General features: G+C 31.5%; 4 protein-coding genes across 5 annotated transcripts; 3 read left to right on the top strand and 1 right to left on the bottom strand.

Moving 5' to 3' along the window:
* Positions 1–3,467: 3,467 nt before the first annotated feature.
* LOC17874901 (sm-like protein LSM5) lies at positions 3,468–5,261 on the top strand. The gene is made up of 4 exons (XM_006279655.2): positions 3,468–3,579; positions 3,682–3,805; positions 4,837–4,909; positions 5,045–5,261. The coding sequence occupies exons 1-4, from the start codon at positions 3,546–3,548 to the stop codon at positions 5,078–5,080; spliced, it is 267 nt and encodes an 88-aa protein (XP_006279717.1). The 5' UTR covers positions 3,468–3,545; the 3' UTR covers positions 5,081–5,261.
* LOC17876966 (3-ketoacyl-CoA thiolase 5, peroxisomal) lies at positions 5,129–9,142 on the bottom strand. 2 transcript variants are annotated; one of them, XM_023786913.1, is made up of 14 exons: positions 9,068–9,142; positions 7,469–7,533; positions 7,307–7,391; positions 7,100–7,226; positions 6,913–7,011; positions 6,764–6,837; positions 6,583–6,690; positions 6,422–6,499; positions 6,208–6,340; positions 6,034–6,130; positions 5,830–5,953; positions 5,639–5,747; positions 5,469–5,552; positions 5,129–5,390 (listed from the first exon to the last, which is right to left on the bottom strand). In XM_023786913.1, the coding sequence occupies exons 2-14, from the start codon at positions 7,501–7,503 to the stop codon at positions 5,299–5,301; spliced, it is 1,245 nt and encodes a 414-aa protein (XP_023642681.1). In that variant the 5' UTR covers positions 7,504–7,533; positions 9,068–9,142; the 3' UTR covers positions 5,129–5,298. The 2 variants fall into 2 exon arrangements, with proteins under 2 accessions (XP_023642681.1, XP_006280441.1); XM_006280379.2 differs by lacking the exon at positions 9,068–9,142 and adding an exon at positions 7,670–7,929.
* A 1,219-nt stretch (positions 9,143–10,361) lies between these two features.
* On the top strand, positions 10,362–11,441 carry LOC17877306 (protein LATE FLOWERING). Its single transcript, XM_006279732.2, has 2 exons — positions 10,362–10,761; positions 10,846–11,441. Exon 2 carries the CDS (start codon positions 10,856–10,858, stop codon positions 11,366–11,368), a length of 513 nt encoding a protein of 170 aa, XP_006279794.1. The 5' UTR covers positions 10,362–10,761; positions 10,846–10,855; the 3' UTR covers positions 11,369–11,441.
* A 4,927-nt stretch (positions 11,442–16,368) lies between these two features.
* On the top strand, positions 16,369–20,574 carry LOC17874788 (probable pectate lyase 20). Its single transcript, XM_006280478.2, has 6 exons — positions 16,369–16,564; positions 16,898–16,963; positions 18,991–19,633; positions 19,714–19,817; positions 19,912–20,050; positions 20,169–20,574. The coding sequence occupies exons 1-6, from the start codon at positions 16,485–16,487 to the stop codon at positions 20,388–20,390; spliced, it is 1,254 nt and encodes a 417-aa protein (XP_006280540.1). The 5' UTR covers positions 16,369–16,484; the 3' UTR covers positions 20,391–20,574.
* Positions 20,575–25,043: the final 4,469 nt, after the last annotated feature.

Below are 25,043 nucleotides of genomic sequence, written 5' to 3' on the forward strand. Positions count from 1 at the left end.
GACTTAATTAAAAGTTTCTACAATTTATGTAGATGTAAACCATATATGTTTGTATTATCTCTCTATTAGTTTTATGCCTTTTCTTAGGTTAAATCACACCTTTTTATAAAACCACAGAAAGGAATCATTGTTTTCATTTTCTATGGATTATTTTCTATTAATTTGGATTGCTACATATTTGAAAAATGATAAATGGATTAATTCGAAACATAGTTTATAAGAAATTGTCGAGAAATAATATTGTCGGAACATAACCAAGTGTAGTAGTAGTATAGGCAGATTCGATCCAAACTGGTGTTAGGCATCTCATGAATCCTCATTACAAAAACAAATAAAAAGAACATTATCTAATTTTGAGTGATCCAATGGTCATTAGAATCATTGGAATCATATATGTGAATAAAAAAATATCTAAGTGGTTATAACCACATCATCTACACAAGTCATCGTCACTCTCTCACACTCGTTATGTGGCCGTATACAAAATAATGAGACAAAACACAATGAATCTGGACAACACACAAGAAAAAAGCAAAATCATTCATTCACAAGTTTACAAGACTTTGCCGCTTAAACTGAACTGATAATGGATGATACCACCATGGGACCATGAAGCAAGGGGAACACTGTTTTCTGGAAACATATAATAATTTACTTTTTACGGATTTGAGAATTGGTTATAAGTCAATATTGAATGTTGTATATAAATCCGATACTAGGGGGAGACATTACATGTATGAAGACGGTTTATTAGCTATATACAAGATTGATTATTTGGTTGGTTTCTTAGTCTATTCAAGTTTTTTTGGTTGCATAATTTATAGTATAAAGAAACATCCATATACCCAAAAAGAAAAAAAAAAACATTGATTATTTCATTTTGTAGGCCATAGTGAACACAAAAGCGGAACGTTTTTCGTCTCGCACCGCAATAACGAATATATGTTACCATTCAACCCGATTTTTTTCTTAATAGCGTCTTTTGAAAAAAATATTTTTTTTGAGATTTGTGGAATTAACCAACATAAATAGAATTTATCTAACAATCTAATAATATCACAAACCGCACTTATCCCGCAAATTTAATTTTCCTAAATACTGTAATTGAATCGTAATTCGTACAACATATCAAAACCGTTTCTCCCGTACTGTCATATACGTTGATCCCATTAGTTTTATAGCATGGGATGCTTACATATTACGATACAAAAGTATTAATACATTAACTTGTTCGAATCATTTTGTATTACAGTACTTTTGTTTATTTTAGTGAGTTGAACAATGATATTGTCTAAGCCAAGCATTTCGGATCGCTTCAGATTTTTTTGGTAGAAGAGTTTATTATCCTACTCGAATATTTGGAACTTTGTTTGGCTAAGTGTCGAGTTCGGAAAAAAAAAAAGTTAAAATACTATAGACACAATTAGATGTTTCAAAAATAACATAAACAGATTAACTTTTTATCTAATGGATACCAAATTCTATATACTCCACCTGTTTCATTTTAAGTGATATTAAGGTTACTACACACATGTTAAAAAAACATATAATTTCTTTTGGTTTTATAAAAACATCATTAAATTAAAGGAATTCAACCAATCACAAAATAATATGTAAAATATGATTGGTCAAAAAGTATTAAACATATTTAATATTTGCATAGAAATTGAAAACATCACTTAAAATGAAACAAAAATTTTGGGCTAAAACGTAACTTAAATTGAAACAGAGGGAGTAATATTGAACATTGTATATAAGTCCGAAACTAGGGGAGAGATTACATAGATTACATGAATGAAGACGGTTTATTAGCAACATTCAAGGTTGATTTGGTTTGCATGATTTTATATTAAGAAACATTGATATATTCATTCCTTATCTTAATACTATGGTATGGATGCTTACATATTATAATACCACATTATTAAACAAATGTTTGAATCATTTTGTATTACTTGTATTTATTTTAGTTAGTTGAATCATTTGTTTAAGCCAATATCCAAATCCGAATTAATTTTCCAAGTTATATATAAATAAGTATCCTTAATATACTCTAATTTGAGTTGAATTCATCAACACAAAAACAACATTATATGAACCATATGGTCCATATCAACTAAACCATGCATGATTTGCTCCCCTACCTCTTAGAGAGCTGCCCTCACTGGATTTGTATCGTGACAACTCATTGACAAGATCATATAACCAGAACTGTGTTTGCCGACAAACTAAAACAATCACAAACGAGAGAGACTTGATCAATGAATTAGCAATTTCGACTCTAGCTGACCCTAAGTCCCAAATTGATTGAGAACCCATCATCTAATTTTCAATAATTACTTTGAATGTTTTTGTACTTTTTTCGAATATTAGTAACAATTAGATAAAGTTTTGTTTTTTAAAAAGAGTTGAAGTTTAACTTTCTAAGCTTACATAAATTAAAAATGAAGAGTTTATAGTGATCTCTTTTTTTTGGTTGTGTGTGTCACAAATCACTTTTAAAACTTAGTTATTACTTTCCTACCAACTTTTAAAAAATCCATCTTATATTTTCATAGTTGCACTTAAATAATGTGTTATATTTTGTTGGCATCTACTTAATGGTACACATATATTTCATTCTCCATCAATTATCTAGTCTAAAACACATTTTACTTTCTTTTGTTGCAAATCTTAAACCAAAGTAGACACCATGCTTCACTTTTTGAAGTGCACTTTATATTATTCCCATATATATATATATATTTCATTTTCATGGAAAATGTTATTTCTATCTATGATAAAATTTTGGGACCTAACAAAAAAGTACTTGAGTCATTGGCTACAATGCTGGCTAGAGAATGTAGTTATATGATCTTTGGGAAGTAACCAAATTGGGAGCAATTAGTCTCTTTGGGCTCTGACCGTGAATGTTCGTGATACGATTATTTTATATAAGCCCATTTATACATGGACAGCCCAATTGACAGCTCTAATTTAAAAACTTCTAGGAAAAAAACTAAAACACCATTCTCTAAATTTAGCGTTATACTCTTTGAAAAATACATGTTTCAGGTAATAAATGTAATGATGAATTGCAAAGATGTAAGTGAGGTCCTTAAACAATAGCAAGGTCAAGATAGGTTTTCGAGTTTCTCCGATATGCAAATGTGATCATGCAAAATAGAAACCTAACCAATATTATGGGCAATGGTGGAATGAAGAGAAACATGATCTTATACATGTAAGGTCCAAAGGTGAGAGCATCTATATGAATGAAGAAATCAAATATTCAAGATTTTAATCTTCTTACTTATATAAATTTGAGTCTTTGATTGCATAACATTTAGTGTGTTGGAAGGTTTATATATAAACTTCTAAAATTAAAAGTCAATATTGCAAGAATTATATAGTTTGTGGGTTTTCTTGAAAATTCCGTAAAAGCAAAACACTGTACAGGCTTGTTAATTAGCTAAAAATACCCTAAAAATCGAAAAGCTTTGCAGAGAAGAAAAAAAAAAAAAAAATCGAAAAAAACTTTTCACTTGTCGCACTGTTCTCTGCTCATGGCGAACAATCCTTCTCAGCTTCTTCCATCAGGTTCAATGGATTTGTCTTTTCACATCTCTAACTTTTCAATCGCTTCCACTGGATCTGCGATTTTGATTTCAGTTTCTTAATCGATTTGGTGTGTTTGTGCAGAGCTAATCGATAGGTGTGTAGGATCGAAGATATGGGTTATTATGAAAGGAGATAAGGAGCTTGTTGGTATTCTCAAAGGCTTTGATGTTTATGTCAATATGGTTCTTGAAGATGTCACTGAGTAGTAAGTCTCATTTAGGGTTTTTATTTGCTTCTTCTTTGGAATTTGATTTTTTGTTATTTCTGTGTTGTTTAGTGGTTAAACAATAGATTTGATAATGCAGAGCTCAGAACTTAGAACTCAGCCGTTTGGTTTTTGTTTCTCAGTGCTTAGTTGTTTTTGGGTCATTGATTGCTTTGTACTGACCTGAAGACTGACGTTGAATTGCTTTATGAACATTGAGCTGTAGTTTTGATGTGAAGAATTATGGCTTTGGATTTTGTTTCTGAGTACTAAGTTTTTAGGTGATGATAAATTGTGATATGCTGATTTCAAGTTTTGATACTGAAGAATGATGTTGAACTACTTAGTGAAGATTGAGCCATTGTTGTGACTTGTGATATGAAGAACTAGATTTTGGATTTTGTTTCTCAGTACTAAGTTTTTCGGTGATTCATTGCGATATGCTAATTTCAAGTTTCAATACTGACATGAAGAATGACGATGAACTTATTTATGAACACTGAGCCATAGTTGTGATATGAAGAACTGGATTTTGGGATATTTTTTCTCGGTAATAAGTTTTTTCGGTGATTCATTGCTTTATGCTAATTTCAAGTTTCGATACTGACCTTAAGAACGACGTTGAACCGCTTTATTTAACATTGAGCTATAGTTGTGATATAATTAGAACTAGATTTTGGATTTTGTTTCTTAAGAGTAAGTTATTCGGTGATTGATCACGATATGCTGATTTCGAGTTTCGATACTGACCTGTAGAATGACATTCAACGGTGAATCACCGGTGAACTTCCACCAGTTAATTGCTTTGCTGATGAATGACGTTCATTATATTTATAGAGTCTATTTTGGACTGTTTCATATGCAGTTTTGGTGATATCAGTTTTTTCTTGTCATATGTGGATAAGTGATTTATATGCTTTAACCTCCTGCTTTGGAGATAGGATCTCATAGATTCAAGTTTTTGCTGTGCTGTATCAGATTCTCTATTGAAATGTAAGTAGAATGTCACTAATTTAAGCATCATTGTGCAGTGAGATTACAGCTGAAGGAAGACGGGTTACAAAGCTTGATCAGATTCTGCTCAATGGAAATAACATAGCCATTGTAAGTCAATACACCTTTTATCTTAGATTTTCAGAAATTGAAATTGGTTACTCATTTTAACAGTATCCAACTAGCCATACATTGTATAAACTACCTTGTGATTTCTTTTCATCTATCTATATATGATTGATGCAGCTGGTGCCAGGGGGGTCTCCCGAAGATGGAGAATGAGATTTGCAAAAGTTGCTTCGTGTGTTCAGAATTGTGTGAGGAAGGATGTAACTTTACTTTTGGTTTTTAGATTAACTCTTCTTGTTCACAGAAACGTAGTAGTTGATTTTAATAACTCAGAATGAAAAGTTGTCATTGTTCAACAATGTGAAAGAGCTAAATCATCATATTTATTACGCTCCTCATTGCTTCTACTTATTCCAGCTCTTTACGTTGTTCTAATGACCATCCCCATTAGCCACTCTAGCGTTGGACAAGTTATCAACAGAGTCTCCCCTCTCAAAAACAGCTGCAGCTCCCATGCCAGTGCCTGTTACATATGCATTTCATTCGCACCATTAACAAAATTTCAATATAATTATGGAACCTATTCAAACTCTGAATATACCTATGCACATTGAGATTACACCAAATCGGCAATCCTTCCCTCTCCGCTTCATCTCGTGCAACAGCGTTGCAACACACCGAGCTCCTGTACATGGAAACAAACTCTATTAGCCTCTATAAACATGTTGGATATTATCTGTTTAAGGCAAAGCTTGTATTATAAGTAGTAACCTGTAGCACCCAGAGGATGGCCAATAGCAATGGCTCCTCCATTAACATTGACCTTTTCCATATCTAGCTCTAGCTTCTTGCAACTGTACACATATTGAGATGCAAATGCCTGTTTTGAACAGTTTAATCAATAGAGTTTCATAAGAAAGGATAATTCCAAAACAGACAACTAATATGAAACATTCCACTACCTCATTGATCTCAAATAGATCAATATCGCTAACGTTGAGCCCTGCGAGGTTAGTTGCAGCTGGGATGGCGACAGACGGACCAATACCCATTACTGATGGATCCACGCCAGTTACAGCAAAACTCCTGCATTGTTCCGGGATCAGATTTGCTCTGTTTCTTGAACAATCAAAATGTTAACAAAGTCTCTCCATCTTTCTATTTACCTGAATACTCCAAGAATAGGAAGTCCCTTCTTCATTGCAAGACTTCTCTTAATTAACAGTACAGCTCCAGCACCATCACTGATCTGACTAGCATTGCCTACACAAATCACATATATAAATACTCCAAACCATCATCTCGCTAATGTCAATGCAATGTGGAAACCTTATCCTCACCAGCTGTGGTGGAACCATCCTTTTTGAAAACAGTCTTCAGCTTTGCCAAATCTGCCATGTTTGAGTTTGGACGCACACCATCATCAACAGATACAACGATTGCCTTCTCTGCTTTAGTCTCAGGGTCTACAATCTGTTAAAGAACACTATCATTTATCGAAAAATCTCTACCAAAATGGTTTTAAAAGAGGTGAAGTAGCTTCTTGTTTCATACCTTGGTAGCAACAGGAATGATTTCATCCTTGAGTTTACCAGAAGCAATCGCAGCAGCAGCGCGCTTGTGAGACACAACCTGTTGAATTACTGAATCAGTACTGATATGAATTAGAAAAAAATAAAAAAAGTGAAGAGAACACAACTAACTAACTAACTAACCGCAGCCATATCTTGCTCTTCTCTTGTGACACCATATCTTTCTGCAACGTTTTCAGAAGTAACTCCCATTGGAAGCAAACAATCACGCGCTTTCGGGAAATTTTGTGCCTGTTACCATTTAAGAGTTTACAAAAATCTCTTCTTTGTTGAGTAAACTTAAAGAGTCATTGAGATAACGTACTCTCGGATTAGAGGCTTGAAAGCCGCCTCCAGACATATGATCAGTTGACATTGACTCCACTCCAGCACCAATACCTGTGTAGTTCACAACAGAGAAAAATCAATCTAGCTGCTTAGACACTAGAGAACTATGATGAAGCTGAGTCTTACCAATGTCGTAATATCCAGCCTTAATGGAAGCAGCAACATCAGCAACTGCTTGTAGTCCCGAAGAGCATTGTCGGTTAACAGTTCTAATAGGCACGGAGTCTACCTCGTAAAAGAATGGTAAAGCAACACATCAACAAATTTTTTGTCTGTGATATTCAATGTATGAATGTAATATGACTTTAAGTACCAGGGAAACCAGCAAAATAAGCTGCAACTCTACATTCCATTGCTCTTTGAGAGCCGGGAGCTAGAACAGTACCAACAACGATATCACCAACTTCACTTGGATCCAAAGATGTTCTTTCCACAACAGCCTAATTAGAACAAAACATGGAACATGAGAAATCACAGATAGTACTAATCCATGTCTGGAGCAAGGTTGTAATTGATGTACCTTGAGAACAGAAGCTAGAAGATCATCTGGAAGAGTGTCTTTGAAACCTCCACGTTTCGCTTTGCAAATGGCTGTACGATATGCCCTGAAGAAAGAAGTTGTCTCAGAAGATTCAAGAAACAAGAAAATTTTGAATGTAAAGCAACAACTCATTTGACTTACGCTACGATCACAATGTCATCTCCAAAAGCAGCCATTGGAGAAACCTCAGAAGCACAATTCACAGACTACAAAAACATATCATAAGAAAGATTCAAGTGAGAAACACACAAAACAATCTTGTGAATTGTGATCATCCCACAAACAACTTCAAGGTCTAATAAAACTCTATGACTCAAACGATCAAGACAAACTAAAACTTACAGACAGAACAGTTGGTTCATGATTAAGAGAAGAAGAAAAAGAAGAGATTGGATTGAGGTGACGAAGCAAAATCTTTTGTCTTTCAGCAGCCCTGTCCATGATTCTCTCTGTTTTGTGTTGGAACTTCAAATGGGTGATTGAAAGATGAAAACTTTACGAGCAAATTCAACTGGGTTTGGTTGATTTGTCATGAAAGGGAGAGACTTTAAGTATAAGAAGCTTCAGGGTTCTCATTTTCCTCATGTGGTAATAACGTATGATCATTCTCACCACTCACTCAGTTTGGTCCTGATTGGGTCCGTTGCCCACCTTTGTCTTGTTGTATCGTAATCAAAGTTAACGGCGTTACGAAAATATCGCATATTTTTCATGTTTTAAGCCACCACAGAAACACACGGCGTTAAGAGTGTGACCGGGGGAATTGGTCGGCAACTACGACCAAACCGGGTGTCTCCTCTTCATTTCGTCATTTATGATAAAAGAAACAAAATAATGATAATTGCCGATTATAAATTTTTTAGGATTTTAAGAATTATTATCGGAAATATACTTTAACCAAAACGGGTAATATAATGTGGGTAAAATATAAGATATATTTTTTTTCATTGTTTATAATTTAACTTAAAATGTGTAGAATTTAGATTTTGAATGGATGTTGCGGGTAAAGAAAACTATACCATTAACGGATTAGATCATTTTACTTTTACTTGGACAATAAGTGTCGTCAATTAAAACTATTTTGATGTAAACGCGGTTTATAATTGATTCGTGGCGGAATTCTTCTCATTTTCTCGTTCCACATTACTATAAACAATAATTTATAAATGTTAAATTAAAAACAGTCTAAATCTCATATAAACTTTTTTCGTCCAAACCATCGCAACCATTCCAACTTATAGATTTGTATCCGAGTATGCTAATTTGAGTAATTTAATTTGTTGATAATAGTAGATAATGTTTTCAAAATTTATCCAAATGGGTAATTCGGATATTCATATAAATTTACTTGATTCCTTAACCCGTTTAAATAGCTATCAACCTTAGTCAAAATTATTCAGATAAGGTATGAGTAAGTTTGAGTGGCCTAGGTGAGGCCAAGTATCAAGTGAACTATGCATGGTAGAAATAAGATGTTGACTACATTGTTCAGTGTGTGTTCAAGAAACATCGACCATGGAGACTGGAGAGGTTATAAATAGGAAGAAAATTTTAAGTATCCTCTAAAGATTTCGTATAAAGTTAAAATAACATCAAATGCTATTAAGCTTTCTCAAGTCCAATACAAAAAGATCAAGATAACTCCAAGAAATAGTTTTTGCGATTATAAACGGATCTTTCTTTAAGTTAATCTTAATGATTTGTTAAGCATAAGATGGAGAGAGAGGTCAAGAAAGTTACCCGAAGATGTGAATGAGCCGAGCCTATTAAGAGTTCGAATATATAGATTCGATTAGAGTAGACAGTATGCAAATGTCTTGAGATAACAGATTGTTCAAAATTATATATAAACAAAAAAAGAGTGTTGAAGGTTAGATGGGAGTGAAAGAAGTGACGTTGCATTTTTGGGCATTTAACTCTCGTGACATACTCTTTTGCTCCTCCACCACTCTTCGTACCAACCTCCTTTCTTATGTTTCATCGTTTTTGATGCTTACCTAACACTTCCTTTCTTGTTAGATTTCTTGCAAAACTAATTTATTTTATTTTCTTTATTGATTATATATATATACCAATTACAATGAAAAATTTAATCAAAGGTAGAAGGGGTTTTGCAAGAATAATTTCAAGGTCTTAGGCTAAGCGTTCAGATATTCGGTTCGGTTTTGAATAGTACTAGTTTGGTTTTGGATAATCCGGTGAAAGGAATTTAATTCATTAGGGTATTTATAGATATATAAAGAAAATAAAATTTCTTGTTGGAGAACAATTTCTAGTTATATATATTGAAGTGGCATGGCATATTGCTATGATTCTCTTAAACCCTTGTTTTAATTCTCACTGATCACGATCATGTTTCAGGTTTGGATTGATCTTGTGAGTTGATCATATTTCTATGGTTGTGTGATGATTCTCATTAGAGTTTTTTATTGTTTGATCTTGTTGTTATGTGGGCTTGAAGAGGATGAGTTTGAAAGGGCAAAGTGTAAGGCCGGCCAGTGTTTCGTTAGTAGTTTTTAAGTGTAAGGCCAGTGGGTTGTTTCCGGCCTCGTAATAATATGAAACACAAATGAAAGCCATACGGGCCGCAACAAATCCATAAACGTAAAGCTAAATTGGTTAACACTTTGTTTGGTATAGTGAATGAATTAGAAAGTAGTAAGCAGCCAACTAGGAGGAGACAAGTAGCAAGGAGAATGTGGGCGGTGCGGGGCGATCAGTCAGAACCCATATCACAATCTTTATGACTACCCATTTGCTTCTCAACTTGTGGTGCCTTCTGTTTCTATTCTTTTTAATGTACATATGAAAAAAGTATCATAACGACACGTATCATTTGCCTTATCCTTGTTTACATATCAAGATACGTAATGTATGAGACCATTTGGTGTATTTTGATACGTTAAAATGTGTCTCAAAGAAGCTAAGCTATGACAATAAAAGTTCATTAAAAGTCATGGTCAATATTACAACGGAGGAAGTTGAATGGAACTATAGTTACTTATGCCAATAGAGAAGAAGCAAAAACCCAAAAAATGCTAATCTCAAGATGTAGAAAAATTAGTAAAAAGAAGTTCCATTTCCCAAAAATTCAAACGTCTCTTTCTTCTTTCTCACCAATCAATCTCCTTTTCATCAACATGCACCACCTTTTACTCAATTCTCTTCTCTCTCTTTATCTCTGACTCTCTCTTATCTCCACTGTTCCCAAGCCCATACGGGCAAAAGAACCTGCTCCCAAAGTTGGCTCTCTGCAACAGAACAGAACACTTATTAGTAAAACACTAATGAATCCACTCACAGATTCTTCACAGTTTCCAACTCTCCTCAAACACCATCTTAAACTTGACTTCTCCTCTACTTCTCATCTCCACACTTGCCCTTTTAAACTCTTCCTCTCAAGCCCACATCACACACATTCTCTTCATCTCAACGTAATAGATATATCCCATACCCTATAACTTTGTATGTTCATTTCTTGAAAGTTAACCTAATTCTTAGTGACTTTTTCTGTATAGGTAACATATAATGGAAGATCATCACCATCAAGTAGATGAAGAGATCAAGCCAACCCATGAAGCCAACAAGACAGACGAAGACACATCTTCATCAAGAGTATTCCCATGCCTCTTTTGTTCAAGAAAGTTCCATAGCTCCCAAGCCCTAGGAGGTCACCAAAACGCCCACAAGAAGGAGAGAAACGCTGCTAGAAGAGCCAAAAGGGCTTACGATTTCGTCAACAACAATGACTTGCTTCACACGTTACCTGTTTTATTATCCTCTCCCTCTCGTCATCACTTGACCATCTTAGGCTACCCTACTTCCGCCTCCCTTTCCTGTTTCCCACCGGTTCATCCCGACCATCCGATCTTCAGATCCGGTGGTTCTCATGTCATGTTGGCCACATCTCACCAAGGTAGAGATTGTAAAGGAGAGTATTTTGGTCAACGAAGTGTTGACATTTCGGATCATCACTATAATAACGTGGTGAATAGTGAGAAGAGTCAAGATCAGTGTCTTGATCTCTCCCTCCATTTGTGATCTTGAGGTTAATCACCTTTTAGTTATGGCCTTGCAACATTTTTACCACAAAATATTCTGTGACCATCCGTATTCCAAGATACAATGGACGATATATATATATATATATATATATATATATATATTTGATTAAACTATTTAGTAATTCTTCTACGTATTTTCTTGGTTTATCATTCTTAGAATCTAGCAATATTCTTGGTTTATCATTCTTATCTATAGAGTATTAACTAGAGACGACTTTGTTGTTGTGAATTGATAATGATAACATTTTCAAAACGATACCTCATTTCACTACTCGGCCCAAATCATCCGGCCATGAGTTACGAATTGGAAAAATTGTTAGTCCATTTATCAACAAACGTACACTACTTCATATTTTTCTTCAATGTGATATTTTGTTTGATATATATACTTAGACCACCATTATTGGTAGTATCTTAGCCTAAGATCTGGCTAAGATACTACCAATAATGTTGTTTTAGAACTTAGGAGTTTCCGAGGCTTCTTACCTTATTCAAGTTCGAGGATCAAACGAGAATCCAGTTCCATATAAGCAACACCAACACGTCCCTTCCATATTCACTAAAGACCGAAACCAAGGTAAGTTTCAATTCAAGGTGTGAACTACAACAACGTTCTTACAAGAAACTAAAAAAGAAAAGATTAGGTAACTTGGAGTGGCAGTAAATCCAATATAGGCCAAAACCTTACTTGGATATAAGAAATTTGATGCGTGACACAATTATTCATTCAACATCTCGTCATCTGTTATGCTTTCAAGATTTTGGCTAACATGTTCTGGTCTACTACGTATTCACTCTAATATTCTCATTTGAAAAATACAATTTCATTTCTTTTTCTTCTAGGAAAATTCGCCTGATTTACTAAAATATTGTAATTATTTTGTGTTTTTTACAATAAGTATTATAAATATATACGATAAATATCGTCAAATAGCACTAACACAAGTTTTATGCACATATATGCAAATGTTTTTTTTTTTCTCTTAAATCGTGATTTTATCTAATTTTCCCTTTCTTTATATATATATATATATATATATATATATATATATATATATATATTTCTTTTTTACAGTTTCTATTTTCTCTAGTTTTAGACTTTTAGTGTCTTTGCAATCAAGACACATTAAGTATTTTACGAATATTCGAAATCAGAGAGTCTTTAGAAAACACGAAATCGAGAGTTTTGAGGGATTCCACATATCTGCCATTACGCAACCCTACCCAATGTTCCTTCTGTTTTGTGATTTTTTTTTCTTTCTTATTGAGTTATTTCCAACCGAATCTTATAGACATTTCACTAATTCAAACAACAAAAAAGTCATCAAAAAAACACTTTATATATATCAATATTACACAATAAGCTTCCACGAGTAATGTCGTGATCATACTTACATAAACCATGAGGGAAGCCATGGTAAGGTGATCACAAAATACATATATATATATATATATAAATTAATGTGGACATTATAAGACCTACACACTTAATTACACATTTACACTAGCTGTTAAATGTTTTCATCATTTATTTTGTTTGTCTTCTCATTTTTTTTTCTTTACTTCAAATCTAACATTCAGTATATTGCGACCAAATCAAGAATATGGATCGAGAAAGAACACTCACACATGACATGATCCGTTGTTGGCCGAACTTATTAATTTTATGTTATCATGGAATATCTCTGAATATTGTATAATATATATTTCTCTTAATTAATGTTTGATCAGTCTGGAAGCCTAATCACTGTCCATCATGTGAAAATTGATGATACAGCTGAAATATTGTGTGTTTGTGTTTACTTCTGGAAATTGTATATTATTCAGATTTTCTAATTAATTTTCTATTTTTGTATATATTGTAGTTACTAGTGTCTTAGTGATATGAAAATTATTCGAATGGATTATGAAAAGACAGTATCAGAGAAACAAAAACTTCTGGACTTAGGTTAACGACACTGACAAGCAAAAGTAATGTTCATAAACTGATTTCCATTAAATTTGTTAAGGATTGTGATAGTCTCTATAATAATACATTTCATTGATTCTACTAATTATTTTCATACGATTCTCCATATATATGTAAAAACTAGCAAATCTTGTTTTTTTTAAAAAAAAAAACCCAAAAAAAAAAAAACTACTAGCAAATATATACAAAATATGATTGTGAACTATATAATATACAGTAGTAGCAAATCTTTTTTCTTCGGTAATCTAAATTTTGTTTTTTTCGTATAATTCTATTTTTTTAATGAACATAGTTTACAAATAATATTTCAGCTGTAGAGATGATAACTTTTTTCCTTAAATCACTTAAAAAACTTTTTTCTCTTTATATCGTTTTAACTTTTTCTTTCTTGGCATGTTATTATATATAAGCACAGTAGTACAACAAAAACAGTATATATATATATAAGCCAAAACCTTAACGTTTTCGTTAAACAACGATGGTGATTGGTTTAGGTCTTCAAGGTAATTAGAGACGTAACTTTCGTATTGGTTTAGTTTTAGTTTATATGAATCTGCCACATTAATCTAATCACCGGCGTGTTTTCCGGACATTCGACGCCGACGAGTTGATTAATTAATATTACATTTATTCGAACATACGACGTGGACACTTTTTATGAGAAGAACGTGTCGGAATGACCCAGCCGTCCGGGCACGTGACTCATCTGACCCACCACACGTGATTGAGAGAGAGATATAGAAGTTATTAAGTGTTGTGGTAAGAATTTAAAGTATAAAAAAGTGATGTTTGTTTTTGTTGTTCTTTGGGGTATTAACAAATTTTTTGGATAAGGCTAACTATCAAAAATCTCTTACTTAATGTGATTTAAAGTATGTATTGTTAGAAAATGGATGTTAAAAGTGAGAGATGTCATAAACGATAGCTTCACTTGCCTATGTTCTAGACCGGCTAATAGCTCATGTTATTACGTATTGAGCTTGGACTAGCTTCAACAGGATTCATATCAAAACCTTTTATTCTTCTTCTTGTAGTTTAGTTCTATGAGTAGGTGTTTAGGTTGCTTTACTTACATGCACATCAAAAAAAAATTAGTGGAAAAATAGATACAAATTGTCATCAGATTATCTAAATATTTTGTGGTGATATTCATTTGTTTTCTAAAAAGTGTTCACTCAACACTTAATCTAATTAAACTAGCAGGATTGCGGTTCGTCGAATATCCATTTGTGTATAAAACCGTCCCTTTAAGAAAACAATCAATTTGGTATGAATATTTATGAGGAAAATTATCTCTCGTAAATATGCGATGAAATTGCGAGACATTTGTTATAGTCACATTCTTAGCAAATTTCTCGCAAATTTATTATAGTAACATTCTTGTTAAGTGATAATTTTTTATTTTTTGTTGGATAAAGTAAGTAAAATTTTGTTAAATGCAGCGAATTATATTACTAAAACAAAAATCACATTGTAGGCCTAATTTATAACGAATTATGTAATTTGTTATTCTAAAAGATATTAACTGAGTAATAGTAGGACTAGTTACAATAATTCACTCATTCCAAATTTTCTCTAAACATAAACAGTGAGCAAGCTAAAGAACTGATCATATCGAAACTAGTTTTTGTGGCTTGTCAATGGCAAGAACCATTTTTATATACTAATTAAGATTCATCAATGAACGATTAACTGAACGGTGATAAATGATTGAAAAAACAGAGATAATATTATGCATTTGATAAACATACTTTGTTATCATATCATCAAATCAGCTTCCTACTATTGTGAACGTTATTATTTTAGGTGTGTAGTTTTTATTGGTAAACTCATCAATTTAGTATCTTGAATGGAACTGAATTAAGGATTCTATAATTTAAAGACTATCCAATCAAAAACATGTATCTAAAATTGTGGACCTTGAGTTACGATAAAGCTTAATGCAATTAAGAAAAGTAGTTGATCATTAGTATGAAAGAACAAAATTTACAATGAAATAACAGTGGTCGACGGCATCAAAACCAGTGAAATTTCAAAAGATTCATATTTGATAGACACAAATATTGAGTATTATTATTGTTTAAATCAGTTAACAATAAAAATAGATAATTGTCATGAAAACTTAAAACAGTTAAAAATGGGGTTAGCTCTAATTGGCTAATGAGTTTAATTGGGAAATGTCCACTTTAAACGATGATATATTATTGGGGGCCTAAATCATCAGCTTTGGCATTTTATATTCTGAGGTGGATCTCTATATGTGTATGTTATTACATGGGACAATGTATTTTTATAATAGGTAGATTAACTCACCAAATTATAAGTTAGGATATATGAATGATTTAAAATTAGAAAAGACATATCAACATTATATACATTGATTTTTATTTTTTTATCTCGAATGATCTATCTAATAAAAAGAATTGTAGTTTTTAAGATGTATGATGAATTTATAGTTTTATTTCGCGAATATTAGTTCTTTTTTTACCGGCTCAAATTATTTATTTTTTCCAACATATAAACTCCACTGGTGAGATTTTATATAATCATACAAAGCCACTAAAACTATTTCTCTTGTAGGATTGTCACAATAAAATTAACCATTTTCATAATTACTGTTATGTGACACATATTAATTCTCATTAGTCATTACCATCAATTCTCACTAGCATTTCGGCTTTTATTGGAAAAAAGGAAAACAAAACAAATAAGTACAATTAATCTTATATTTGCCTCATATTTGTATAATTTTGTCTCTTGTCGTATCACCTACATTTTCAGCATTGGATGTTATAAATGCCCCCCAAAAAATAATAATAATAATAATGGTAAATAAACATGTCAACATTGGCCCATTTCGAACTATGTTCATGACATGATTTGATCAAAAAGAAATAATAAAGAAGAAATTGTATAATCTAATTCTAAATAGTTTAATTAAACCAAGTATGTCACAAGTCACAACCCAATTTTTTCTTCTCTTATATATTGACTCCTTCCCCTAAAGCCTCTCTTTAACTCTCTTCTTCTTTCTTCTTCTTCTTCTTCTTCTTCTTACACAACAGACCGACACAAGCCTCTGTCTCAAACAGAGACAAAAGAAACAGAACAGCAAGCAAGAACAATGGCTTCCACGCAAGTACTTGTCTTCCTCACTTCTGCATTACTCCTATCATTGTTCTTCATTGGTGTCGACTCCACCAGGTATCTTTAATTATACTTGGAATCAAATCTTTTTACGTGATCTGGTTCAAGAAACAAAGCATTAATGATCCAACTACTCAAATCTATGGTGGAACAAGAAAACCCATTTTTGTTTTTCTTACTGATCATTATAATTTTAGATTTTTGTATTATAGATCTAAAAACTTTAGATCCATTTTCTCAAAAACACCAGTGTTGTTATTAGAGTTTTATTATATGATAATGCAACATTTTGAATTTGTATTAGTTAGTGATTATTAAGCAATGTTTAGTGTCTTGCTATTATAGTAATTGCAGTTTAGTTTAACTATCAGTGAATTGTTTTCTTTTCAGGTCTAATGAAACATGGCATGAACATGCAGTTGAGAATCCAGATGAAGTAGCTGCCATGGTTGACATGTGAGTTTTTACTTATGTTGCTTAAATTTTGTGCTTAAATAATTATTGTTTGAGCTCTCTAATTAAAGTAGTGTAAAGTATTCTATTTCGTTTAATGCGATTGGTTTAGTAAAAATATATATAATTTTTGACGTTTTATTTTTGGTTTGGGATAAATTCATGTGATCTTCTTTGATAAATTTTACTTTAAAGAACAAAATAAAAATAAGAAAAACTGGTGAAAGTTGTATTTATGTGGAGCAGGAGCTCACATGGTTCCTTCTGTAAAGAATTTTTATACATTCTGGTCAAAGAGTCAAAATCTATAGGGCTAAAGCTAAAACCTCGATTCCATTTTTCTTTTTTTTGCTTTTGTTGTATTTATTTTCTACTTTTATTCTATACTATATATTACTTTACTTTATTTTTTATATGATATGATAAATATTTTCTCTTATAGTAACATTTTTTTAACTAGTAAAGTGTTTTTCTTGGTTCCTGCGTACTGACTTTTCCAACTAGAAAATCTATCTTTTGTTAATAAATATAAAATTAATATATAATATGGTTTGTTAATAAATATAAAATTAATATATAATATGGTTTCTAATGATAATAAAAATATAATGATATTGTTTTCAAGGAGTACAAATGGTGTTGCGGATAATCTAACTCATAAAGTATGAGTCTTACCGTATGCTGCTAAGTTTGTAAACAACTGTCCTCATCGTTGGTTTTCTTAAAATCAATCTATTCGATTTGTTATAAAAAAAAAAGAAATCAAATAAAATATAAAATATACAGTGATATGCTATTAGAAATTGAACATGGAAAATATGATTTTTTTTTTTGTTTTCTTGAGAAGGTAGAAAATTTTGTTTTCACATATATAAAATGAAAATCAAGTTTGGTAAAGAGAATAAGTTTTATTTTTTCTTGTGATAAAGTTAGTTTTGTTTAGTTGGTTGAACAAAGAAGTAAAGAATGAGTTCTTTTATGCTTATTCTTACTGAGTAAAATGGTTGGAGCAGACATGAAACATCATACATAACATGGCTTCATTGAGTTTGATTTGGATTTGGATTTAGATTTTGGATTTTGATGGGATTCTTCATTTATTGCTATGCACCAATTCTCTCATTTTTCATTTTCAAAAATATTATTATTGCTTTCAAAAATGAATAGTTATGGAATTATTGAAGACATTGGTCCAAAAACACGTGTAATGTTCTTGTTTTTTTAATAGAGAACGAACACATGTGTAAATGTTCCAACACCTAATCTTTAGAACAGTGATTTGCCCATCAGCTCCCATGCACCTGCCTCGTGCTGTGTTCTCTCCTAATGCATTTGCTCACAGTAATATATAATCTTATCTCCTTACATTAATTAGTAATTACATTATGGGTTTATAATTAAGGGAAAGGTTACTTTTGATTGCCACATCTTAATCTTTTTTGTTTCGAATCTAAATTATTTGTTTTTAACTCTACAAAATCAAGTTTGAAATTTTTTTTTATTAACTAAAGTGTAATATACTAGTGGATAATGCTTTTTGAGTCATATATCCGACATACTATTTATTTACCATGTGTAAGTAAAACAGTCGATTAAATTTTGTTATTTAATTTTTAATTATGAGTATAAATTAGAGCCTAACTTTATTCCATTAAATATATTTTAATAATTTAACAAAATCTGCATATAGTTTAGATAAACGAATAATACATATGTCAGATTATCTCAAAAAAGGTTCTACTATTGCACGTCATTATTTATAAGATATTTTAGCAATTATTTTTTTGTTTTATTTATATGAGGATTTTATTTCTTTTTTTATTTGTTAAATATAAATAATAATATTCTTGATTATATTATGCAATAAAATGTACCCACCGACGCAAAATATTATTTACAAATGAGTCTTTAGGTTTATACAATTTACATTAAGTGGCCAACTCTATTAGCTCAATTTACATTTACTTGGTTCAATAAATCCGGTTTTTAATGGATTATTAAATAACCAACCGGTTTTAATAATGGTTCAGGAACATTCGGAACAGTACAGCAAGAAGAAGACTAGGATACTTCTCATGCTCTACCGGAAACGTAATCGACGACTGTTGGCGTTGTGACCGGAGATGGCAACTCCGTCGAAAACATCTAGCCAATTGCGCGATCGGGTTCGGCCGCAACGCGATAGGCGGCCGAGACGGTCGGTACTACGTAGTAAGTGACCCAAACGACGATAACCCGGTTAACCCTAAACCGGGAACGTTACGTCACGCAGTAATCCAAGAAGCGCCACTATGGATCGTATTTAAACGTGACATGGTCATTACATTAAAACAAGAACTGATCATGAACAGTTTCAAAACCATCGATGGTCGTGGCGTTAACGTTCACATAGCTAATGGTGCATGTCTCACGATTCAGTTCGTGACTAATATTATCATCCATGGGATTCATATACATGATTGTAAACCTACTGGTAACGCTATGGTTAGAAGCTCTCCTTCACATTATGGTTGGAGAACTATGGCTGATGGTGATGGGATCTCTATCTTTGGGTCTAGTCATATTTGGATTGATCATAACTCGCTTTCGAATTGTGCTGATGGGCTTATTGATGCTGTTATGGCTTCTACTGCTATTACTATCTCCAACAATTACTTCACACATCACAATGAGGTAACGTTTTGTTTCAAATCTTTTTTTTATAGTTGTTTGGTTGCTTGGATTGAAAGTTAGGTTTAATGGTGTTGTGACAGGTTATGTTATTGGGGCATAGTGATACGTACACTAGAGATAAGGTTATGCAAGTTACAATTGCTTATAACCATTTTGGTGAAGGTCTTATCCAGAGAATGCCTAGGTATATATATACATTACTTTGGCCTTACGTATGATATTCTTAATCTTTAGAAAACTTCGAAAAATCGATAAAACTTGAACTTATTCCATTGCAGGTGTAGGCATGGATATTTTCATGTAGTTAACAATGACTATACACATTGGGAAATGTATGCGATCGGTGGCAGTGCGAGTCCTACCATCAACAGTCAGGGAAATAGATATCTCGCCCCGAGAAACCGGTTTGCGAAAGAGGTAAGTCTACTAGCTCAAAGGACTGATCTTTCTTGGCTTTTTTGACTTAACCTCATTGTCAAAAGATGAGATTGTAGCAAAATCTTTACAAGAAAAGAACTGGTGGATATGTTTTCAGGTGACAAAGAGAGACTATGCAGGGCAATGGCAATGGAGGCATTGGAATTGGAGATCAGAAGGAGATCTTTTCTTAAACGGAGCTTTCTTTACACGTTCTGGATCAGGACGTGGAGCTAGCTACGCTAGAGCTTCAAGTTTAGGAGCTAAATCGTCATCTCTTGTTGGAACCATCACCTACAACGCCGGTGCTCTTAATTGCAGAAGTGGTCGTCGGTGTTAATATAGTTTTATCTTCTTTTGGGTTTCTTGCATTTATACATGGCAATAGCACACTATTGAAAAAAATGTCAGAGGCTTCATTTAAAACTGCCTCAACTGTATTATAAAGTTGTATGATCGATTTGTTTCACCGCCAATTATTGATGTAATTTATAAAAGCATACAAAGTTGGAACCCTTCCTTCACTCTCACATTGCTTCTCATAGCGAGGCTTAAGCATGCTACATACATGTTTGGTCTAGGCAAGGCTAGACCTGACCAACGTATAGAGTCAAAATGGTGTGAGTCAGACTAACCCTGGTTAGTTGATGTGATGGAGAAGTGTATGGGTAATGGTGTCATTGGGAATAAGATGGGATGTGAAGGTGGTGGTGGTGGAACCACGTGAGAGGAGACAAGAACCACATGAGAGCATATGAGGAAGTAAAAGAAATATCATTGTCATGTTATGTTGTTGTATTTGATAAGATAGGTTTTGGCCAATGGCTTGATTCTCTCCTTCATTAAATATTTGTTTCACCAAAACGCTCTCTTCTGCTTATCTCTCCTTTTTTTTTATTCTCTTTAACATGTTACATGTCTTATCTTAGTTAATTTTAATTTGTTTCTAAAAATAATATTTTCTTTGGAGGAAATGTTAGAAATGTCCATCTCTTATATTAATAGAGAAGTATATTTGTGTTCTAGGTCGGGTTATTTTGAAAAATTAACCTGGTTTCTCTGATCAGATCTTTTGAAGGGAAAAATATGGTGTTTGATAGATTAAGTTTATTTGCATGTATACACGAATTTAGGCGCTATACTATTCCGTAATCAAGATTTATGTATACGATTTCAACAAATACTATAGTAGGCGATATATTTGGAAAACAGTATATGTTTTTTTCAATTTAAAGAAACGCCATAGATTTTGGGAACTATTATAATTTGCCACTCAAGTATTCCTTAAAATACATACAATATGTAGCTACTATATCCTTTCAAAAATAGATTTGAAATATCGCATGAGCAAAAAAATTGGAATAATAAAAAAATGTCCTTTTAATTCGGAACTATATTAAGTAGATGGATTAAATTAGACGTGCTTGAGTGTTGTACAAGTAAACTTGTTTGTTTTTGTTAATTTTTTAAGATACCAAAAATTCATTTATATAATCCAGGATGAGGAAAGTCTTGCAAATCTCTCTAATCGTCCTAACTGTCTGCATCCTTGTTGTGCAAGGTTTGTATTAGCATGCAGAATCCTCTGAATAAATTATATACCATCGGATTTGTTATTTGAAAATGAATTTAGCTATTTAAATTTTATGTTCTCGTATCATACTCGTTTTTGATAATTACAATTTGAAACTGAATATAAATATGCAAATTTTGTGATCTCATCTCGTTACCTTTATTTCTCGTTCTATATTTTTTTTAATGAAAAATAGTTTAAGATTTTTTTTTCATTTACCTATTTATGTCTCGTATCCGTTCTTTCCTATAAGATCATATTATATAAAATAAGTTAGAGAAAAAATATTAGGAAATCTGAAATTAGATACATAATCTACTAAGAAAGTATCGGAATATATCTTATTGAAGATCAGAATATATAGTACTTGAATCCAAGTTATATCCTTTTAGTGTCTTTAAATCTGTTTGGAAACACACATTTGGGATTTAATAAAACTATAATATTCATATAAAATCTGATTTAATATACTGCAAAAAAAAAGTATAAGGAAAAGATTAAACCTCTTCAGCATAGGACGGACCGGGTTTGTGATGGACCGGGCCGGACTGTGCTTGTTATGACAATCCACCATATGGTTTATAACAGTTTATATGTTGACAAAAGTTATATATATCGTATATGTTGCAATAGAGTAATAAATGTTGTAATACTATGGCAAAATTGTCACATAAGTTGTCACATATATTTACTATAATTTTGTTGAAAAATAGCCACGGTTCATAATCGTTGAATATTTCTTACAAATTTTGCAAGAATTTTTTATATGTCGTAAAAATATTGCTAATTTGTGATGAAAAATTGCAACTTAAACTTTTGTAGTTAATTGACAATAAATTTGTAAGAAAATTGCAACATTGCATTTATTATTGCAAAAATATGGCAAAACTTGTTACAAAATTTTGACGAATACGGTTATTGCAAAATTATGTTGCAACATCACTATTTCGTTGTAGTGATAGTGTTTGGCAATAGATTTAAATATTTTTTTATCTTAATCATATGGATATATATATGTATAGTTATGTTATATTTTTCTTTAAAAAAGAATTTTTCTGTTTCAAATACAAATTATATATATATATATAAAACTTACAAGTAGATACTAAAATATTATGTATCTCTCTATTACAGGAGTACCAAGGTCTAAGGGAGGAAAGTATTATACTGTTAATTTGGCAAATGGTAAAGGAACATGTGATGTAGAACAATGTAAAACTGAGTGCAAGTCTAAATTTGGAGGATATGGTTTTTGCGAGAAAGGGCGAGTCACGGCCATAGACCCAAGAGCGAAACCTCCATTGGCTTGCTTTTGCTATATAAACCGCTTAAAAGTAAATAGAACAAGAGAGGCCAAGGGGGTACTGTGGGTGACACCAATGCTTAACATATATGCCACGAAACGACTTTACCTTGAGGGACTTAGCATATATGCCACCTGCCGTTATTGGTTTTTTGTTACTGTTGTTTTAAAATTATAATATCTTGTTACATATGGTAATTTTCGTTTTTTGAGTAGTGTATATTTATCCTTGTCATATAAATATTTTTAAAATAACTTCTTACTTATTAATTTCTTAATTTTTCATAATAAATGAAAATATTAAAGAAAAAAAAATAAAGACACTATATTGTTATTCACAAAGTCTAACTGTTTTACATTTTATGCTAATTATTTGGCCTTTCATTTTAAATACCAAAATACTATATCTATCCTTTGTTTTTGTATTTTTTTTTAAAAAAATTAAAAAGCGTTAGAGGCTAAATAAGCGGCAATTTTCAAATCCTATGCAATTATAAGCGTAAACAATTTGGAACTAATATATATGGATATTGATAAGGTCCCAAATCCCAATCAGAGTTCTAAAACAGAAGAGTTGTTTTATAATAGGTAATTATGAAGTTTTATAATAGGTAGTTATGACTATCTCTTTTTGACTTTATCTGATACTAGGGATGGACCCGCACGTACGTGCGGGGTTGATTTCAAAAACTAAGTTTATTATAAAATTTGTAATATATGGATCGATATGATAAAAGACCCGGATCGAGTGTGAACCGGATTAATGATAAGTTAGAAATCAATTAAATTCGTGAACTATAACACCAGATAAAAACAATGAAAAACATAAATCTTTTGAATTTTATAGACCTAAATATATAAATTAAGAGAGTCAAATACGTTCAGTATGCATGTCCTGAAACGAATTGAAATATTTTGACCCACCCACAAAAATAAATAATTTGTCTTTTGATTGCCAACAAAAAAATAGGATTAACTCAGCTGAGCCAATTGGGGAGACAGTTGTTTACATACTTAACCGTATGCGTATAGGAACGAACTTGTCTTGCTAGAGAGTCCATAATTTCCTTCTGTATATTATTAGAAATAGTTAAGATAATAAGTATTATTTTCTAAATTATTCGTTCTCTTTCTGTATTCGCTATTTTTTGTCCCGATATTTGAAATATTTAGAAAATTTGAAACTTAAATTTGTTATTTAAATTTCATATACATGTATCATACCCGTCATTTGTTATTTGAAATTTGAAATTGAATTTAAGTTTTCAAAAAAAATTTTTACTGTCTTGTTTTTGATGAGATTTAGTATTAATTTTTTTTTTATTTTTTAAATTACCCGTCCCCTTTTTCTTTTTTCCCTATAAGATAAGATCATATATTTTTTTATATAAATGACACCATTTACATGTTTGTTGAAAACAACATTACGTAAAAATTTCAAATAATCGTTCCAAAATAGAGATTTACATGTTTCAAAGTTCACCCTTACTCAAGTTAGTGAAATTTTGAAAACTAACTATAATTATCAAAAAATATTTTAACATGTTATCCAAAATTAATGTCTCATATTTTATCAAAAATTGTTCGGAATCTCACATATATGTAGATTTTAAGTTCACTTCTCAATATGAAGATTTAATGTGAAAATAAAATATTGTATGTGATATGAAATATTTATTCAATTGAATTCAGAAAACAAATTTTTATTAGTGATTTATTTAAACATTTTTACTTATTTGTTAAAGATTCAATTATGTTGAATATTTCTCCCTAAATATGATTTTATATATTTTAAAAATATATGACCATTTCAAAAAAGTAAATATGTTTACATATGCAAATTTTTGAATTTAATTGTCCACCTTATATGGCAAAAAATATAATTTTCATAAATACAGATATTTATTATTATTTTTTATTTAGTATTTTTTGCTATATTAAATTTGGTTTACGTAGTAGATAAATTTAATATCTAAATTTATTTTTATTTTAGAATTTTGATCAATTTTCTTGTTTAGATATTTTTAAGAAATCATGAAAATTTGATAATATGTTAATTGTAAAATTCAGAAAATCATTGATATATGGTAGTCATATATAATAAGAAATTATATATG

This window comes from Capsella rubella, unplaced genomic scaffold (assembly GCF_000375325.1).
Source record: "Capsella rubella cultivar Monte Gargano unplaced genomic scaffold, Caprub1_0 scaffold_8, whole genome shotgun sequence".
Taxonomy (NCBI): domain Eukaryota; kingdom Viridiplantae; phylum Streptophyta; class Magnoliopsida; order Brassicales; family Brassicaceae; genus Capsella; species Capsella rubella.